The 13,574-nt window shown below is 45.7% G+C and overlaps 1 protein-coding gene across 1 annotated transcript; it reads left to right on the top strand.

Moving 5' to 3' along the window:
- The first annotated feature begins 8,451 nt into the window (after window positions 1–8,451).
- LOC119324724 (probable peroxygenase 5) lies at window positions 8,452–10,552 on the top strand. The gene is made up of 6 exons (XM_037598496.1): window positions 8,452–8,609; window positions 8,713–8,835; window positions 8,981–9,066; window positions 9,668–9,759; window positions 9,845–9,970; window positions 10,063–10,552. The coding sequence occupies exons 1-6, from the start codon at window positions 8,522–8,524 to the stop codon at window positions 10,217–10,219; spliced, it is 672 nt and encodes a 223-aa protein (XP_037454393.1). The 5' UTR covers window positions 8,452–8,521; the 3' UTR covers window positions 10,220–10,552.
- Window positions 10,553–13,574: the final 3,022 nt, after the last annotated feature.

The following is a 13,574-nucleotide window of genomic DNA, read 5'->3' on the forward strand; positions in this document are numbered from 1 at the left end:
CTCCATGCCAAAATTCTTCAACTTTCATATACTTTTGGCAACTTTTTATATTATTTTTGGGACTAACATATTGATCCAGTGCCCAGTGCCAGTTCTTGTCCCTTGCATGGTTTATGTTTCGCAGAAACCCAATATCAAACGGAGTCCAAACGGGATAAAAATGGACAGAGAATTATTTTAGAATATTTGTGATTTTTAGGAGAAAGAATCAACACGAGACGGTGCCCGAGGTGGCCACGAGACAGGGGCCCACGCCCACTCCAGGTGGGTGCGCCCCCCACCCTCCTGGGCCCCTCGTAAGGCGGTTGATGCCCTTCTTTGGCCGCAAGAAAGCTAATTTTTGTAAAAAGATCTGGGCGAAGGTTTCAATCCAATCGGAGTTATGGATCTCCAGATATAAAAGAAACGGTGCCAGGGCAGAATTCTAGAACGCAGAAACAGAGAGAGATAGAGATATAGATCCAATCTCGCAGGGGCTCTCGCCCCTCCCACGCCATGGGAGCCAAGGACCAGAGTGGAAACCCTTCTCCCATCTAGGGAGGAGGTCAAGGAATAAGAAGAAGAAGAAGGGGGGCTCTCTCTCCCCCTTGCTTCCGGTGGCGCCGGAGCGCTGCCGGGGGCCATCATCATCACCGCGATCTTCACCAACAACTTCACCGTCTTCATCACCAACTCTTCCCCCCTCTATGCAGAGGTGTAACCCCTCTCTTACCCGCTGTAATCTCTACTTAAACATGGTGCTCAACGCTATATATTATTTCCCAATGATGTATGGCTATCCTATCATGTTTGAGTAGATCCGTTTTGTCCTATGGGTTAATTGATGATCGTGATTGGTTTGAGTTGCAAGTTTTATCATTGGTGTTGTCCTATTGTGCCCTCCGTGTCGCGCAAGCGTGAGGGATCCCCACTGTAGGGTTTGCAATATGTTCATGATTTGCTTATGGTGGGTGGCGTGAGTGACGAAAGCATAGACCCGAGTAAGTAGGTTGTTTGCCTATGGGATAAAGGGGACTTGATGCTTTAATGCTATGGTTGGGTTTTACCTTAATGAATCTTTAGTAGTTGCGGATGCTTGCTAGAATTCCAATCATAAGTGCATATGATCCAAGAAGAGAAAGTATGTTAGCTTATGCCTCTCCCTCAAATAAAATTGCAATAGTGATTATCGGTCCAGTTATCGATTGCCTAGGGACAAATAACTTTCTTGTGACAAAAAACTCTCTAATAAAATTTACTTTATTGCTTCTTTATCTAAACAACCCCTAGTTTATATTTACGTGCTCTTTATTATCTTGCAAACCTATCAACAACACCTACAAAGTACTTCTAGTTTCATACTTGTTCTAGGTAAGGCGAACACTAAGCATGCGTAGAGTCGTATCAGTGGCAGATAGGACTTAAGAGTATATTTGTCTTCCTTATGAGTGGCGGTCGGGGACGAGCGATGGTATTTTCCTACCAATCTATCCTCCTAGGAGCATACGCTTAGTACTTCATTTTGATGACTAATAGATTTTTGCAATATGTGATTTATTTATGACTAATGTTGAGTCCATGGATTATACGCACTCTCACCCTTCCGCCATTGCTAGCCTCTCTTGTGTCGCGCAACTTTCGCCGATACCATACACCCACCATATACCTTCCTCAAAAAAACCACTATACCTACCTATTATGGCATTTCCATAGCCATTCTGAGATGTATTGCCATGCAACTTTCCACCATTCCGTTTATTATGACACGTTTTGTCATTGTCATATTGCTTTGCATGATCATGTAGTTGACATTGTATTTGTGGCAAAGCCACCTTTCTTAATTATTTCATACATGTCACTCTTGATTCATTGCACATCCCGGTACACCGCCGGAGGCATTCACATAGAGTCATATTTTGTTCTAAGCATTGAGTTGTAATTTTCGAGTTGTAAGTAAATAGAAGTGCGATGATCATCATTATTAGAGCATTGTCCCATGTGAGGAAATAAAAAGAGAGGGCAAGTAAGCCAAAATAAAAAAGAGGCCAAATAAGCCAATACAAAAAAGAGAGAAAAAAGAAACAAAAGAAAAAAATGCGATAAAAAGAGAGAAGGGGCAATGTTACTATCCTTTTTCCACACTTGTGCTTCAAAGTACCACCATGATCTTCATGATAGAGAGTCTCTTATTTTGTCACTTTCATATACTAGTGGGAATTTTTCATTATAGAACTTGGCTTGTATATTGCAACGATGGGCTTCCTCAAATGCCTTAGGTCTTCATGAGCAAGCAAGTTGGATGCACACCCACTTAGTTTCTTTTTGAGCTTTCATACACTTATAGCTTTAGTGCATCCCTTGCATGGCAATCCCTACTCGCTCACATTGATATCTATTGATGGGCATATCCATAGCCCATAGATATGCTTAGTTGATGTGAGACTATCTCCCTCTTTTCGTCTTCTCCACAACCCCATATTCTCTTCCACCATAGTGCTATGTCCATGGCTCACGCTCTTGTATTGCGTGAAAGTTGAAAAGGTTTGTGAACATCAAAAGTATGAAACAATTGCTTGGATTGTCATCGGGGTTGTGCATGATTTGAGTATTGTGTGTGATGAAGATGGAGCATAGCAAAACTATATGATTTTGTAGGGATAAGCTTTCTTTGGCCATGTTATTTTGAGAAGACATAATTGCCTTGTTAGTATGCTTGAAGTATTATTGTTTTTATGTCAATATTAAACTTTTGTTTTGAATCTTTCGGATCTAAACATTCATGCCATAATAAAGGGAATTACATGGATAAATATGTTAGGTAGCATTCCACATCAAAAAAATCTGTTTTTATCATTTACCTACTCAATGACAAGCAAGAATTAAGCTTGGGGATGCTTGATACGTCTCCTACGTATCTATAATTTTTTATTGTTCCATGCTATTATATTATTTGTTTTGGATGTTTTATATGCATTAATATGCTATTTTATATTATTTTTGGGACTAACCTATTAACCTAGAGCCCAGTGCCAGTTTCTGTTTTTGCCTGTTTTAGAGTTCCGCAGAAAAGGAATACCAAACGGAGTCCAAACGGAATGAAACTTTCGCGATGATCTTTCTTGGACCAGAAGCAAACCAGGAGACTTGGAGATGAAGTCGGAGAAGCATCGAGGCGCCCACAAGGGTGGAGGGCGTGCTTAGGGGCTAGGGCGCACCCCCTACCTCGTGGGCCCCTCGGAGCTCTCCTGATCTAATTCTTTCGCCCATATATACTCTTATACACCCAAACCATCAGGGAGAGCCACGAAAACACTTTCCACCGCCACAACCTTCTGTACCTATGAGATCCCATCTAGGGGCCTTTTCCGGCGTCCTACCGGAGGGAGATTCGATCATGGAGGGCTTCTACATCAACACCATTTCCCTTCCGATGAAGCGTGAGTAGTTTACCACAGACCTACGGGTCCATGAATAGTATCTAGATGGCTTCTTCTCTTTCCTTGATTCTCAAAACCATGTTCCCCTCGATGTTCTTGGAGATCTATTCGATGTAATACTCTTTTGTGGTGTGTTTCTCGAGATCCGATGAATTGTGGATTTGTGATCAGATTATCTATGAATATTATTTGAGTCTTCTCTGAATTCTTATATGCATGATTTGATATCTTTGCAAGTCTCTTGGAATTATTGGTTTAGTTTGGCCTACTAGGTTGGTTTTTATTGCAATGGGAGAAGTGCGTAGCTTTCGGTTCAATCTTGCGGTGTCATTTCCCAGTGACAGTAGGGGCAGCAAGGCACGTATTGTATTGTTGCCATCAAGGATAAAAATATGGGGTTTTCATCATATTGCTTGAGTTAATTCCTCTACATCATGTCATCTTACTTAATGCGTTACTCTGTTCTTTATGAACTTAATACTCTATATGCAGGCAGGAGTCGCTCGATGTGTGGAGTAATAGTAGTAGATGCAGAATTGTTTCGGTCTACTTGACACAGACGTCATGCCTATGTTCATGATCATTGCCTTAGATATCGTCATAATTATGCGCTCTTCTATCAATTGCTCGGCAGTAATTTGTTCACCCACCATATTATTTGCTATCTTGAGAGAAGCCACTAGTGAAACTTATGGCCCCCGGGTCTCTTGTCCATAATACAAGTTCTCACTTTTGCAAGTAATCGTGAATGGATTGACAACCCCTTTATCGCGTTGGGTGCAAGTTTGTTGATTGTTTGTGCAGGTATTGGGTGACTTGTGCGTTGTCTCCTACTGGATTGATACCTTGGTTCTCAAACTGAGGGAAATACTTACTCTACGTTGCTGCATCACCCTTTCCTCTTCAAGAGAAAAACCAAGCTCAAGAGGTAGCAGTCTCCAAAATAACTGGTTTTTGAAAAGTAATACCAATATATAACCCGGCGAGAGCCGCACGAAGTTCTGCTTCATCCACACAAGTGCACTACCAGATAAAATCCCATGAGGATACCAAGACTTCGCCTAGGTGATTCCTGGCAATAATCCCAACGCTAGCAGATCTCATTGTCTCCACAAAACTAGCATTAACGTTTATCTTAATATATACCCTTGGTTCGGTGGCTCCCAATCATGAAGAACCTTCGCGATTGGAGTAATGTACCTCCCATTATGAATCACCCCCTTACCTTTAATGCTTAAATCAACTTACACACAGGTTTTTGCATTTGTGAAGGATTTCCAGTAATTTCCCACAAAAGTGATAGAAGCATGTAAAGATTCTTTCCCCTTCCCGAAGATCATATCATTTCTCAAATGCCAAGATCTCCAAAGCATGAATAAAACTTGGTTGCGTTCCGGCGAGCCCAGTTGATCAAGCAGAATAAACATCTAGTCTGAGCCCGTGAAACTGAAAAGCTCCTTAGCAGGAATATTCCACACTTCTCTCATAGTGAACCAGAACGTGAGCACCTTTGGACAAGACACAAGGGCTGGAAAGTACTTTCATCCTCCATCCCGCATATAGTGCACATGCCTGGCACCGTTTGGTGGTGGATAACTCTGTTTACCTGGGTCGCCAAACTGTTAGACGCAGCTCGCCAGGAAAAAATTCCTATTTTTTGCGGGACTTTGGCTTTCCAAATAACATCCCACATACTTCTTTCCTTGTCAACAACTGAACTAGACGATCCTGTCTCACCCTTGCCATACTGAAGGTTCAAGGCCAGACTATACACACTTTAACCGAGAACATGCTATTTTTCTCATAGTGCCAAGCAATTAGATCTCCCTCACCTATAGTCTGACTACGTAAATTTAGGATCTCATGGCTGATTAAATTTTCATCCCATCTTCTTGTTCCGCTCATGAATAATTCAGAGACCCATTTCAGTCTAGTTCGGTTCTTTTTGACTAAAACTCCGAGGTCGTAATTTCTAGGTAGCCAGTTATCTCTCCAAACATTAACATTTTTTTCCATTGACCCCTCTCCAGATGACCCATTTTTTAGCAGATCCAGTCCACGCATAATGCCTTGCCAATTCATGGAGGTAGCCTGCAGGAAAGCAGTATCCAAGATGTGACCATTAGGATAATATTGTGCCTTCAAAACCTTAGCACATAATGAATCCAGATTTACCAGTGACCTCCAAGCCTGTCTAGCCAAGAGTTCTTGATTAAATAATCCAAGAGCACGGAAACCATGATTCCCTCTCTTTTAGGTTTTCTGAGTTTATCCCAAGCTAGCCAATGGGTTTTCCTTATGTCATCTTCGTCTCCCCTCCTAAAATTTCTTATAATCTGAGCTAACTCATCAAAGAGGCTGGAAATTTAAAATACCCATAGCGTACACTGGGAGTGCTTGCAATACAACCTTTATTTGATTTTCTTTTATACCACTTGAGACATATTTTTCAATCCAGTCTGATGCTCTTTTTAACGCCTTGTCTTTGGTTGACTGGAACTTACCAACCTTCATTCTACCCCTAGCTAGGTACCGGTAAGCCAATGTACTTATCTTCAAACCCTTCTGCAGTGATATTAAGAATAACCATAGTGGCCACCTGATCCTCCATACTACACTTTTTGCCAAACTTGATCGGACACTTATCGGGGCTCAGAAGCTGACCAGTTCCCACCTGATAGCCCAACAGAATATTTTTAATGACTAAGGCTTGATCTATGAACCCCTTGAAAAACATGAGACTGTCATCCGCAAATAATAGATGATAAATACCTGGCGCATGTCTGATCAAGTGGAAATCCTTTAGAACACCTTTGTCACATGCATCCTTTAACAACAAGGAGAGGGCCTCAGTCACAAATAGCAACAAGTACGGCGATAAAGGATCCCCTTGCCTGAGCCCACATGAAGGATAAAAAGGTTCCAACAATTGACCATTAAACCGGACTAAAAGTTTCACTGAAGTAACACACGACATGATCTACAGGCATGACTGGTAGGGGCGTGAGATGAGAAGATGTCCCTAACAGGAATGCTTGAAAGAAAATAATTTTACCTGCCATGTGGGCCAGGTGGCGCGTGCAAAGGCTGACATCGATGGCCTGCAGGCCCCGCAAAGCCTCGATGAAGGAGAGGCCTCTCGGTCTAGGGAGCTTAGAGTTTTAGTGATCGGTAGAACCATGTGCTTAATTAGACACATCTGCTATACAAATAAGCATTCGTAGTAGTTATGCGTCGAGTACCAAAAAAAACTGGTTTAGTTTTTTTTAACAAAGGGATTATATTAATATCAAGGAAATACCAATTACATCCAACCTCTGCAACAAAGAAATGTCGTAAAGACATCACAGATGCACACAACCAAAAGACAAAAAAAGAAGAAGAAATAAATAAATGAGAGATCCCGCTATAGTGATCAATTCCTTATAGCTGCAGCACGAACCACAACCAAGACAACACCCAAAGTCCAAATTCTTCAAAAGCGACGCCTCCGAGAAGGAAACAGTGCACAAGCACTGTCATCGCCTAATCATAGATCTTAGGTTTTCACCCTGAAGAAAATCCGCAATCTCAAAACAATGCCTTCAACAAGAACACTGCCAGACACAACCAATTAAGGCCAGACCTTGGGTTTTCACCCTGAAAGCTAAGACTTTGTACTTCGCCTGTGTTGCCGCCCCCACTTGCCGATGCCACCGCTACAAGTCACGAATCCCCAAGCGAAGTCATCATCGCCTCAACGTCTTGATCCGCCATTATTAGGCCTCGGATCTCAGCCAGCATGACATTCTCCGCTACTGTCTTCACCATGAAAATCGAAATACCGACATGTCTCATAATGTCAACAGACAACGAAGCTTCACATCACACCCTCCTGAAGCCACACGGGCTGAAATTGGGGCGTACGCGACCGAATCCATTCCGATCAGTAATCTACATGCATCAAGCATCCAATGAAGATCTCTGACGAAGAATTCCGGAACTCGTCAATGGTCAGATCAAAGAGGGTCGACATCTCGCAGAACACCATTTTGGAGCAAGAAGAACCCTACGAGCGGCAGATGTTCGAGCAAGAAGAACCCTATGAGCTGCAGATGGCGGCCACGGCAACCCATCCGGATCAACAACCTCCACCCTGCCCAGATCTAGGCAGAAGCGAAGCACCTCGGGCAACCAGCCCTCAACCCACGGCTGGGCTAAGTGGCCGCCGACCCCCCATGCTGCAACCACCACCATCGGTTTGAAATCCCCGTCCCGATCCAGATCCGGGCCAGGATGGGTCACCAGCGCGGACGCGCCCCCAGGAGATGGGGCATGGCACCTGCCCTTCATGCATCGACGGCCGCTCCGGGGCGTTAGCACCACGAGGACGTAAGTGGGGAGTTCCACCGGCGGCGAGCCGTGCAGGTTGCATGGCGGAGAGAGATGGGGGAGATGGGGAGGAGAGGAGGCTGTGCCCCCCCCCCCCCCCCCGCGCCTACCCACGCCACGACTTTGCCCGGCGGGGCTAACAGGCAGCGCGCGAGGTGGGGAAGGGAGGGAAGGTGGGAGCAGGCGGCGGCGATTTGGGGCTCCGCCCGTGTCGCCCCGATGGGACAACGCTGGGTAGGGAAAAACCTAACTTCCTCCATCCTATTAAGTCGGCTAAAAAAACTGGTTTAGTTCTCGAAGCATCTTCCTAAGCACTTTACATCATATTCATGGTTTTATAAACGATTATAAGGCTACTCTTTTTTGGTTGAAAAGGGATTGTCCCAGCCTCTGCATCATCGCCCGCACACAACAAATGAAAGCAACAATTAGATTAACTTGTGCTAGCAATAAATGATGAGACATGGCAGAATAATTTGGATCAAGAAAAACTGTTTTCCGGGCAGGAGGCACGGTCCGAGCGTAGGACACGTATCTGTGGAGTGTGCGTCTCCTCTTGCGGAAACGTGCGATCCCAAAACTGCCCAACCACTCACACTGCGCAAAACCGCGATCCTATATATACGGACGGCGCACACCGAGACACCTGTGCACACCACGCGAGCCGCGGCAAAGACACAGAGAAGAGAGGTGACAACAGTCAAAAGCGAGCGAGGCGGAAGAAATCCCTTGAGATGGATGCAAGACCGCGACGGGCATCGTCCTCGCCGGCGGCGGCGACGGCGGCCTTGTCCCTGCTGCTCCTGTTCCCCATGTTCTTAGGTAATAAATAGGGCTGGCTCTCCTCTGGCGTCCATTTCTAGTCGCGGCTTGCGCGCTCTGCTGATATCTGTCGTCCTTCCTCTTCTTGATTCCGGTCGGACAGGGGGGCAGGCGTCGGCGTACGGCGACGATTCGGGCGCCGGCAGCATGACGGCGCTGCAGAAGCACGCGGCGTTCTTCGACGGCGACAAGGACGGCGTCGTCACCTTCTCCGAGACATACGCAGGTTAACGAATTTTTTTCCCCATTCACTTTCTTTTTGTTCCCTGCGTTCTGTTTCAGTCTTTCAGAGAGATTTCTCCCAGTGGTTCTCCGGTTGATGTTCGTTGATTCTTTCTCACGTACAATTGCCCTCCTTGCATATATATCAGCATTTCGGGCCCTTGGATTCGGGTATGCCGCCTCCACCTTGAGTGCTACCTTCATCAATGGCGTCCTTGGCCCCCAGACCAGACCGGTAATCCTTTGACCTTTGACAGAGAATTCTTTTGTCGGAGTTTTCTTCTGTGTTAAGTTTAAGGTCCCTGGTTACTGTTAGCTTGTGACTGCAACATACCCTTTGCTTCCCTGAGAAGAGAAGGCAACGCTAGAACGCGTCTTCTTTCTGCGGGTTTGAGCTAATTATTCAGTGCTGTGTTAGGCTAGCTACCTAAGGCATAAAGTTTTGCTGTGTGGAACGTTTAGCACCTTTTACTGTGCTTTCTCCAAATCTTGATAAAAATTCAATTCTCAGTAGTATTCCTACGAGTGTATAGATACGCGATCCCGGGTCTGACAAGCAATGAGTGTCAAAATCATGAAATGTACTTATAATTTAGAAGGATGCCTGGTTTCAGATTTTGACAGCACAAGCGTCAGATGTGGACATTACTTTTCTTTTTTTAAGTAAGCGGGCATGACTAGCTAGTACTACTACTGTACTTTGTGATCACTATGATGTTGCACAACTCGCTTCGAGCTTTAGTTTTCAAATCAAAGAAACCGAGCGGATCTTAGCAATCCTTCATTTTTTTTCTCCCGAAGTGCAAGCAAGTTAAAGGGCTATGAAATTCGTGCAGGAAAATGATACGGCGCGCATGTCCATCTACATCGAGAACATCCACAAGGGCATCCATGGGAGCGATTCAGGCGCGTATGACTCTCAAGGAAGGTAGTAAAGCACACGCCAACTAGTACTTCATCTGCTTCAACTTGTGCATGGTAATCCGCTACTAATGCTTAATTAAGCATTGCAGGTTCGTTCCCGAGAAGTTCGAGGCGGCATTCGCCAAGCACGCCAAGACGGTGCCGGACGCCCTGACGTCCGCGGAGGTGGACGAGCTGATCACCGCGAATCGGGAGCCCAGCGACTACGCGGGATGGTACGTGCGATCTACGACCTTTCCTGTTAGTATCTACTGTACGTAATTCTCAGACCCATCACCGGCAAACGAAACGACGATGATGTAAGCAGGGCGGGCGCGTCGGCGGAGTGGAAGTTGCTGTACAGCATCGGCAAGGACAAGGACGGGCTCCTCCGCAAGGACGCCGCCAGGGGCGTCTACGACGGCAGCCTCTTCGCCAGGGTGGTGCAGGAGCGGAGGACATCTATAGGAGAAACCCAGGCATGATCGTGGCACGCCGTCACGGTGTGTGGCTACCGTACAAGCGACGGAGGCCAGTCGAACACTCGAGTCCGTCCGAACCGATGCGTCGCTGGCTAGTTACAGGGCATTACTTATCCGGTGTGATTGGCTCGTCGCGTCACGCCGTCACGGTCTGTCGCCACATAGCTACGGACGGTACTATACTGCTGAATTAATGTTTAAAAAAATAGGCAGTGTGAAAGGGTGTGAACGCTTGTGAACGGAATCTTGGGATGGGACCGATGTCCTGTTGTTTGTGTCCTGTGGATATGGTTTTATTATGCGTACACGACTGACTTGCTAGGCGGTGCACTCGTATGGATGGAGTACTGCTCCTTTGTTTCGTTGTAACTAGCCTCCTAGGTGCAGTGAGCATATTATCATAAACATCCCTCACGATAGCGAACTTGAAGAAGAAGCTGTTTCGACATCTACTTTATCCCAAGTGCAATAATGCACCATTCTGGGGCTGACGCCTCAATAAAGCTCCCTAAATTAACCCCATGGTAACTATAATCAGTGAGCGTTCGCTAGGAAGGATGACAAGTGCGAACATCTTGATGCAACTTTAGTTGTCACGAGGATGGGCAAGGATGACAATTTTAGCTTGTAAGCATGATAATTTCCTCGGAAAAAATAAAACTGCAGCAAAGCTGCGACGCTCGCTAACTAAAACTGCCTTGAAAGTCGTTCGCGATGTCATCCCTTACTATTACTATTGGGTAAAACAATATCCTACTCCAGTTTCACGTCTCTCTTGTCTTGCCCGTGATGTTTGTCTGTGTCCTCCATGTTGCAATCAATCCCGTTTTATTAATTCGCTGGAATCAATGGAGCCAGCGAGCTAGGTCGCTGTCAGCTTCATCTTCCCGTGCATCCTTTGCCTGCTGAGAAAGGTTCCGTTGCGCTGTTTATTTGTTCCCCTTGTTTCATTGTCTGTACGCTGAGACTGGCTGTTTAGAAACTGTGCTCAGAGGTATCTTAATCGTCCTCGGCGCTGGCTCGTCTGACGGTATTAGGTGGAAACTCGCGACTGTCGACGCCGGCGACACGAGTCCCTGGGTGCTAATCATGCCAGCAGGTGGAGTGGTTGTGGACTCTCCGGTGTTCACCCGATGAGGCGAGCCAAAGTAACAGTAGATCATTTTCTTGGCGGAAAATGGTACGGAGTAGATCTTTTAAGAGAACTGCAGATTCCATCGCTCTAATACGATAGTACAGTCCATGTGCATAGGTCTGTCCTGAACTCGTCGTTCATTTGAACATGCTTTGCGCATACCCCTTTCATTTCAAAATATATCGTGTTTTTTGACACAATAATAGTGTAAAAAAAGTCTTATATTTTGACACGCATGGAGTATTTCGGTATTCACGCCCCCGTGGTGCCAGGAGGGTTAGAACATCTTTAACCGATCCCCTATAAAGTTTTAGAAGACCGGATTTTCTTCTTTAAACCGCACCTAGTCGAACTCGTAGGCGTGCCTCCACGGCGCAAAAGCGCGACTGAACTTCCCCTTCGGCACCCCCGCTTTCCCAAGTAAACAACGTTGCATGGCTTTTTTGGAAGAATAAGCAGTCAACTGTGAAAGTTGTTGGAGAGCTCCTCGAAATTCACGAAGCCTTGACAGCCTGACATCTTCCACGACAATGACTAGATCTTTTGACTCACAACTCCAAATAATGTGAGGTTTTTTTGTGTTGGAAATTAAATTTGATGTAGCTTCTGGTATACCCTGCGGCCCTGTCTCTCCAAATGGGTGTGACACAACAAAACACCAGAGATAAAAACTGACAGCATCAACTTCACTTGAAACTTGTTTTGATAAACTTGTTTCTTCATCGGATAAGATATTATTCACTTCCTTAGATATTGCACCTAAATTTGGCCAACAACAAAGAGATGAAAGTGCAGCCATGTGTTTAAGATTATAGTATGAGCTTAAGTCAGCGTTCACCTGGTCATGTATTTGTTTCGTGCAAGTTATTATGATTTATCCTTTGATGTCCGGGGCTACATCAATGGTTGTCATGTCCTCGTCATGCTCCCCTCTTGAAATGGGGTTGTCCTTGACTCTAGCTGGTCACAAAACACAATAAGCCAGTACAAAGAAGCAACACAAAAACTATATGGAATGCATAAGTTTAGCTTCACCGTTGCCAACTTCTTCAAATTTTTATGAATGTCAACATGATGTTTTGTTCAACTCAACAATTCTTTCCTACTAATAATTCTATGGAGTACAAACTTGTAACAAACCATGACCATGTCCATGTCGACACCACAAACGGACGGTGTTCATTTGGCGTCCGAGCATGTTGTGGCCCAGTTCTCCACATCGTCGGACGGTAGCGTGATTGCGCCGGCCACCCCACCCACACGGTCGTCATCGACCTCAATGTCACGCCTGGGTCCGGTGGCGCCGGCCAGTCAGCCACCCGGATGCAAAGGAAGCAGCCGTGGGCGATTCTGATGGCCAACTTCCCCGACGCCCGCAACCTGTTTGATGAAACACCCTACCCGACGCTGGCGCAAGACGACCCCGACCTCAATGCTTTCATGGAGAACGCCAACTACGAGGGCCATGGTCAAGCCTTCCATCCCGAGTGCCAAGGCCAAATCTTCGATCCTGACGAGACCCAAAGCCAAGATGGTCGCGACATTGGCCATGGCAACCAAGAAGAAGAGGTTTATCGATGAGCTCATCCAAAGAGCCAATGCACAAAAGAAGAAGCAAACCATTCGCACGGGACCATGCACCAAAGATAAGGACAAGTTGATTTGCGAGAGTTGGAAGTAAATAGGGCAAGATCCCAAGACCAACGTCGAGCAAAAAGGTGCCATTTTTTGTGAGAGTTCATACGATCTTCCTTGAACGTAGAAAGTTTCCGCCCTACAAATTTGCGAGCACCCGTGACATCAACTCAATTCAAAAGAGGTGGAGGTATATCCAACAAGAATGTAACAAGTTTTGTGTCGCTCTTGAGAGCGTTGAAGCTCGTCTCGTGAGTGGCCTAGGCATGGGCGATGATGATGACATGTACCTAGGGTAGGGTCTTAGACCTGATCTACATGCCCTTCCCAAGGACACCAAGAGGCCAAGGCCTACGAGGACAGAAAGAAGATACCGACTGGAATCATCACAGAGTGCAACTCACTCGACAGAAGATCCACTCGGACACCCCAATTCCACTCGACCGTCATTATTCACTTGGAGTACAAGAATCCACTCGAAGGATAGAACGCCCAATATCACCTGTAGATAGCAATGGTCGGTCATTCACTCCGCCACCATAAAGGTCATTAAACATGGGCGTTACTAGTAACGTATGTGGCTTTCCT

This window comes from Triticum dicoccoides, chromosome 6B (genome assembly GCF_002162155.2).
Source record: "Triticum dicoccoides isolate Atlit2015 ecotype Zavitan chromosome 6B, WEW_v2.0, whole genome shotgun sequence".
NCBI lineage: Eukaryota > Viridiplantae > Streptophyta > Magnoliopsida > Poales > Poaceae > Triticum > Triticum dicoccoides.

Excerpts from the sequence above, each read along its gene's own strand:
- LOC119324724 (XM_037598496.1), top strand. The coding sequence starts at position 8,522 with ATGGATGCAAGACCGCGACGGGCATCGTCCTCGCCGGCGGCGGCGACG. Across the intron at positions 8,610-8,712 it reads CCTGTTCCCCATGTTCTTAG|GGGGGCAGGCGTCGGCGTAC; the intron begins GTAATAAATAGG and ends CCGGTCGGACAG. Across the intron at positions 9,067-9,667 it reads TTGGCCCCCAGACCAGACCG|GAAAATGATACGGCGCGCAT; the intron begins GTAATCCTTTGA and ends AAATTCGTGCAG.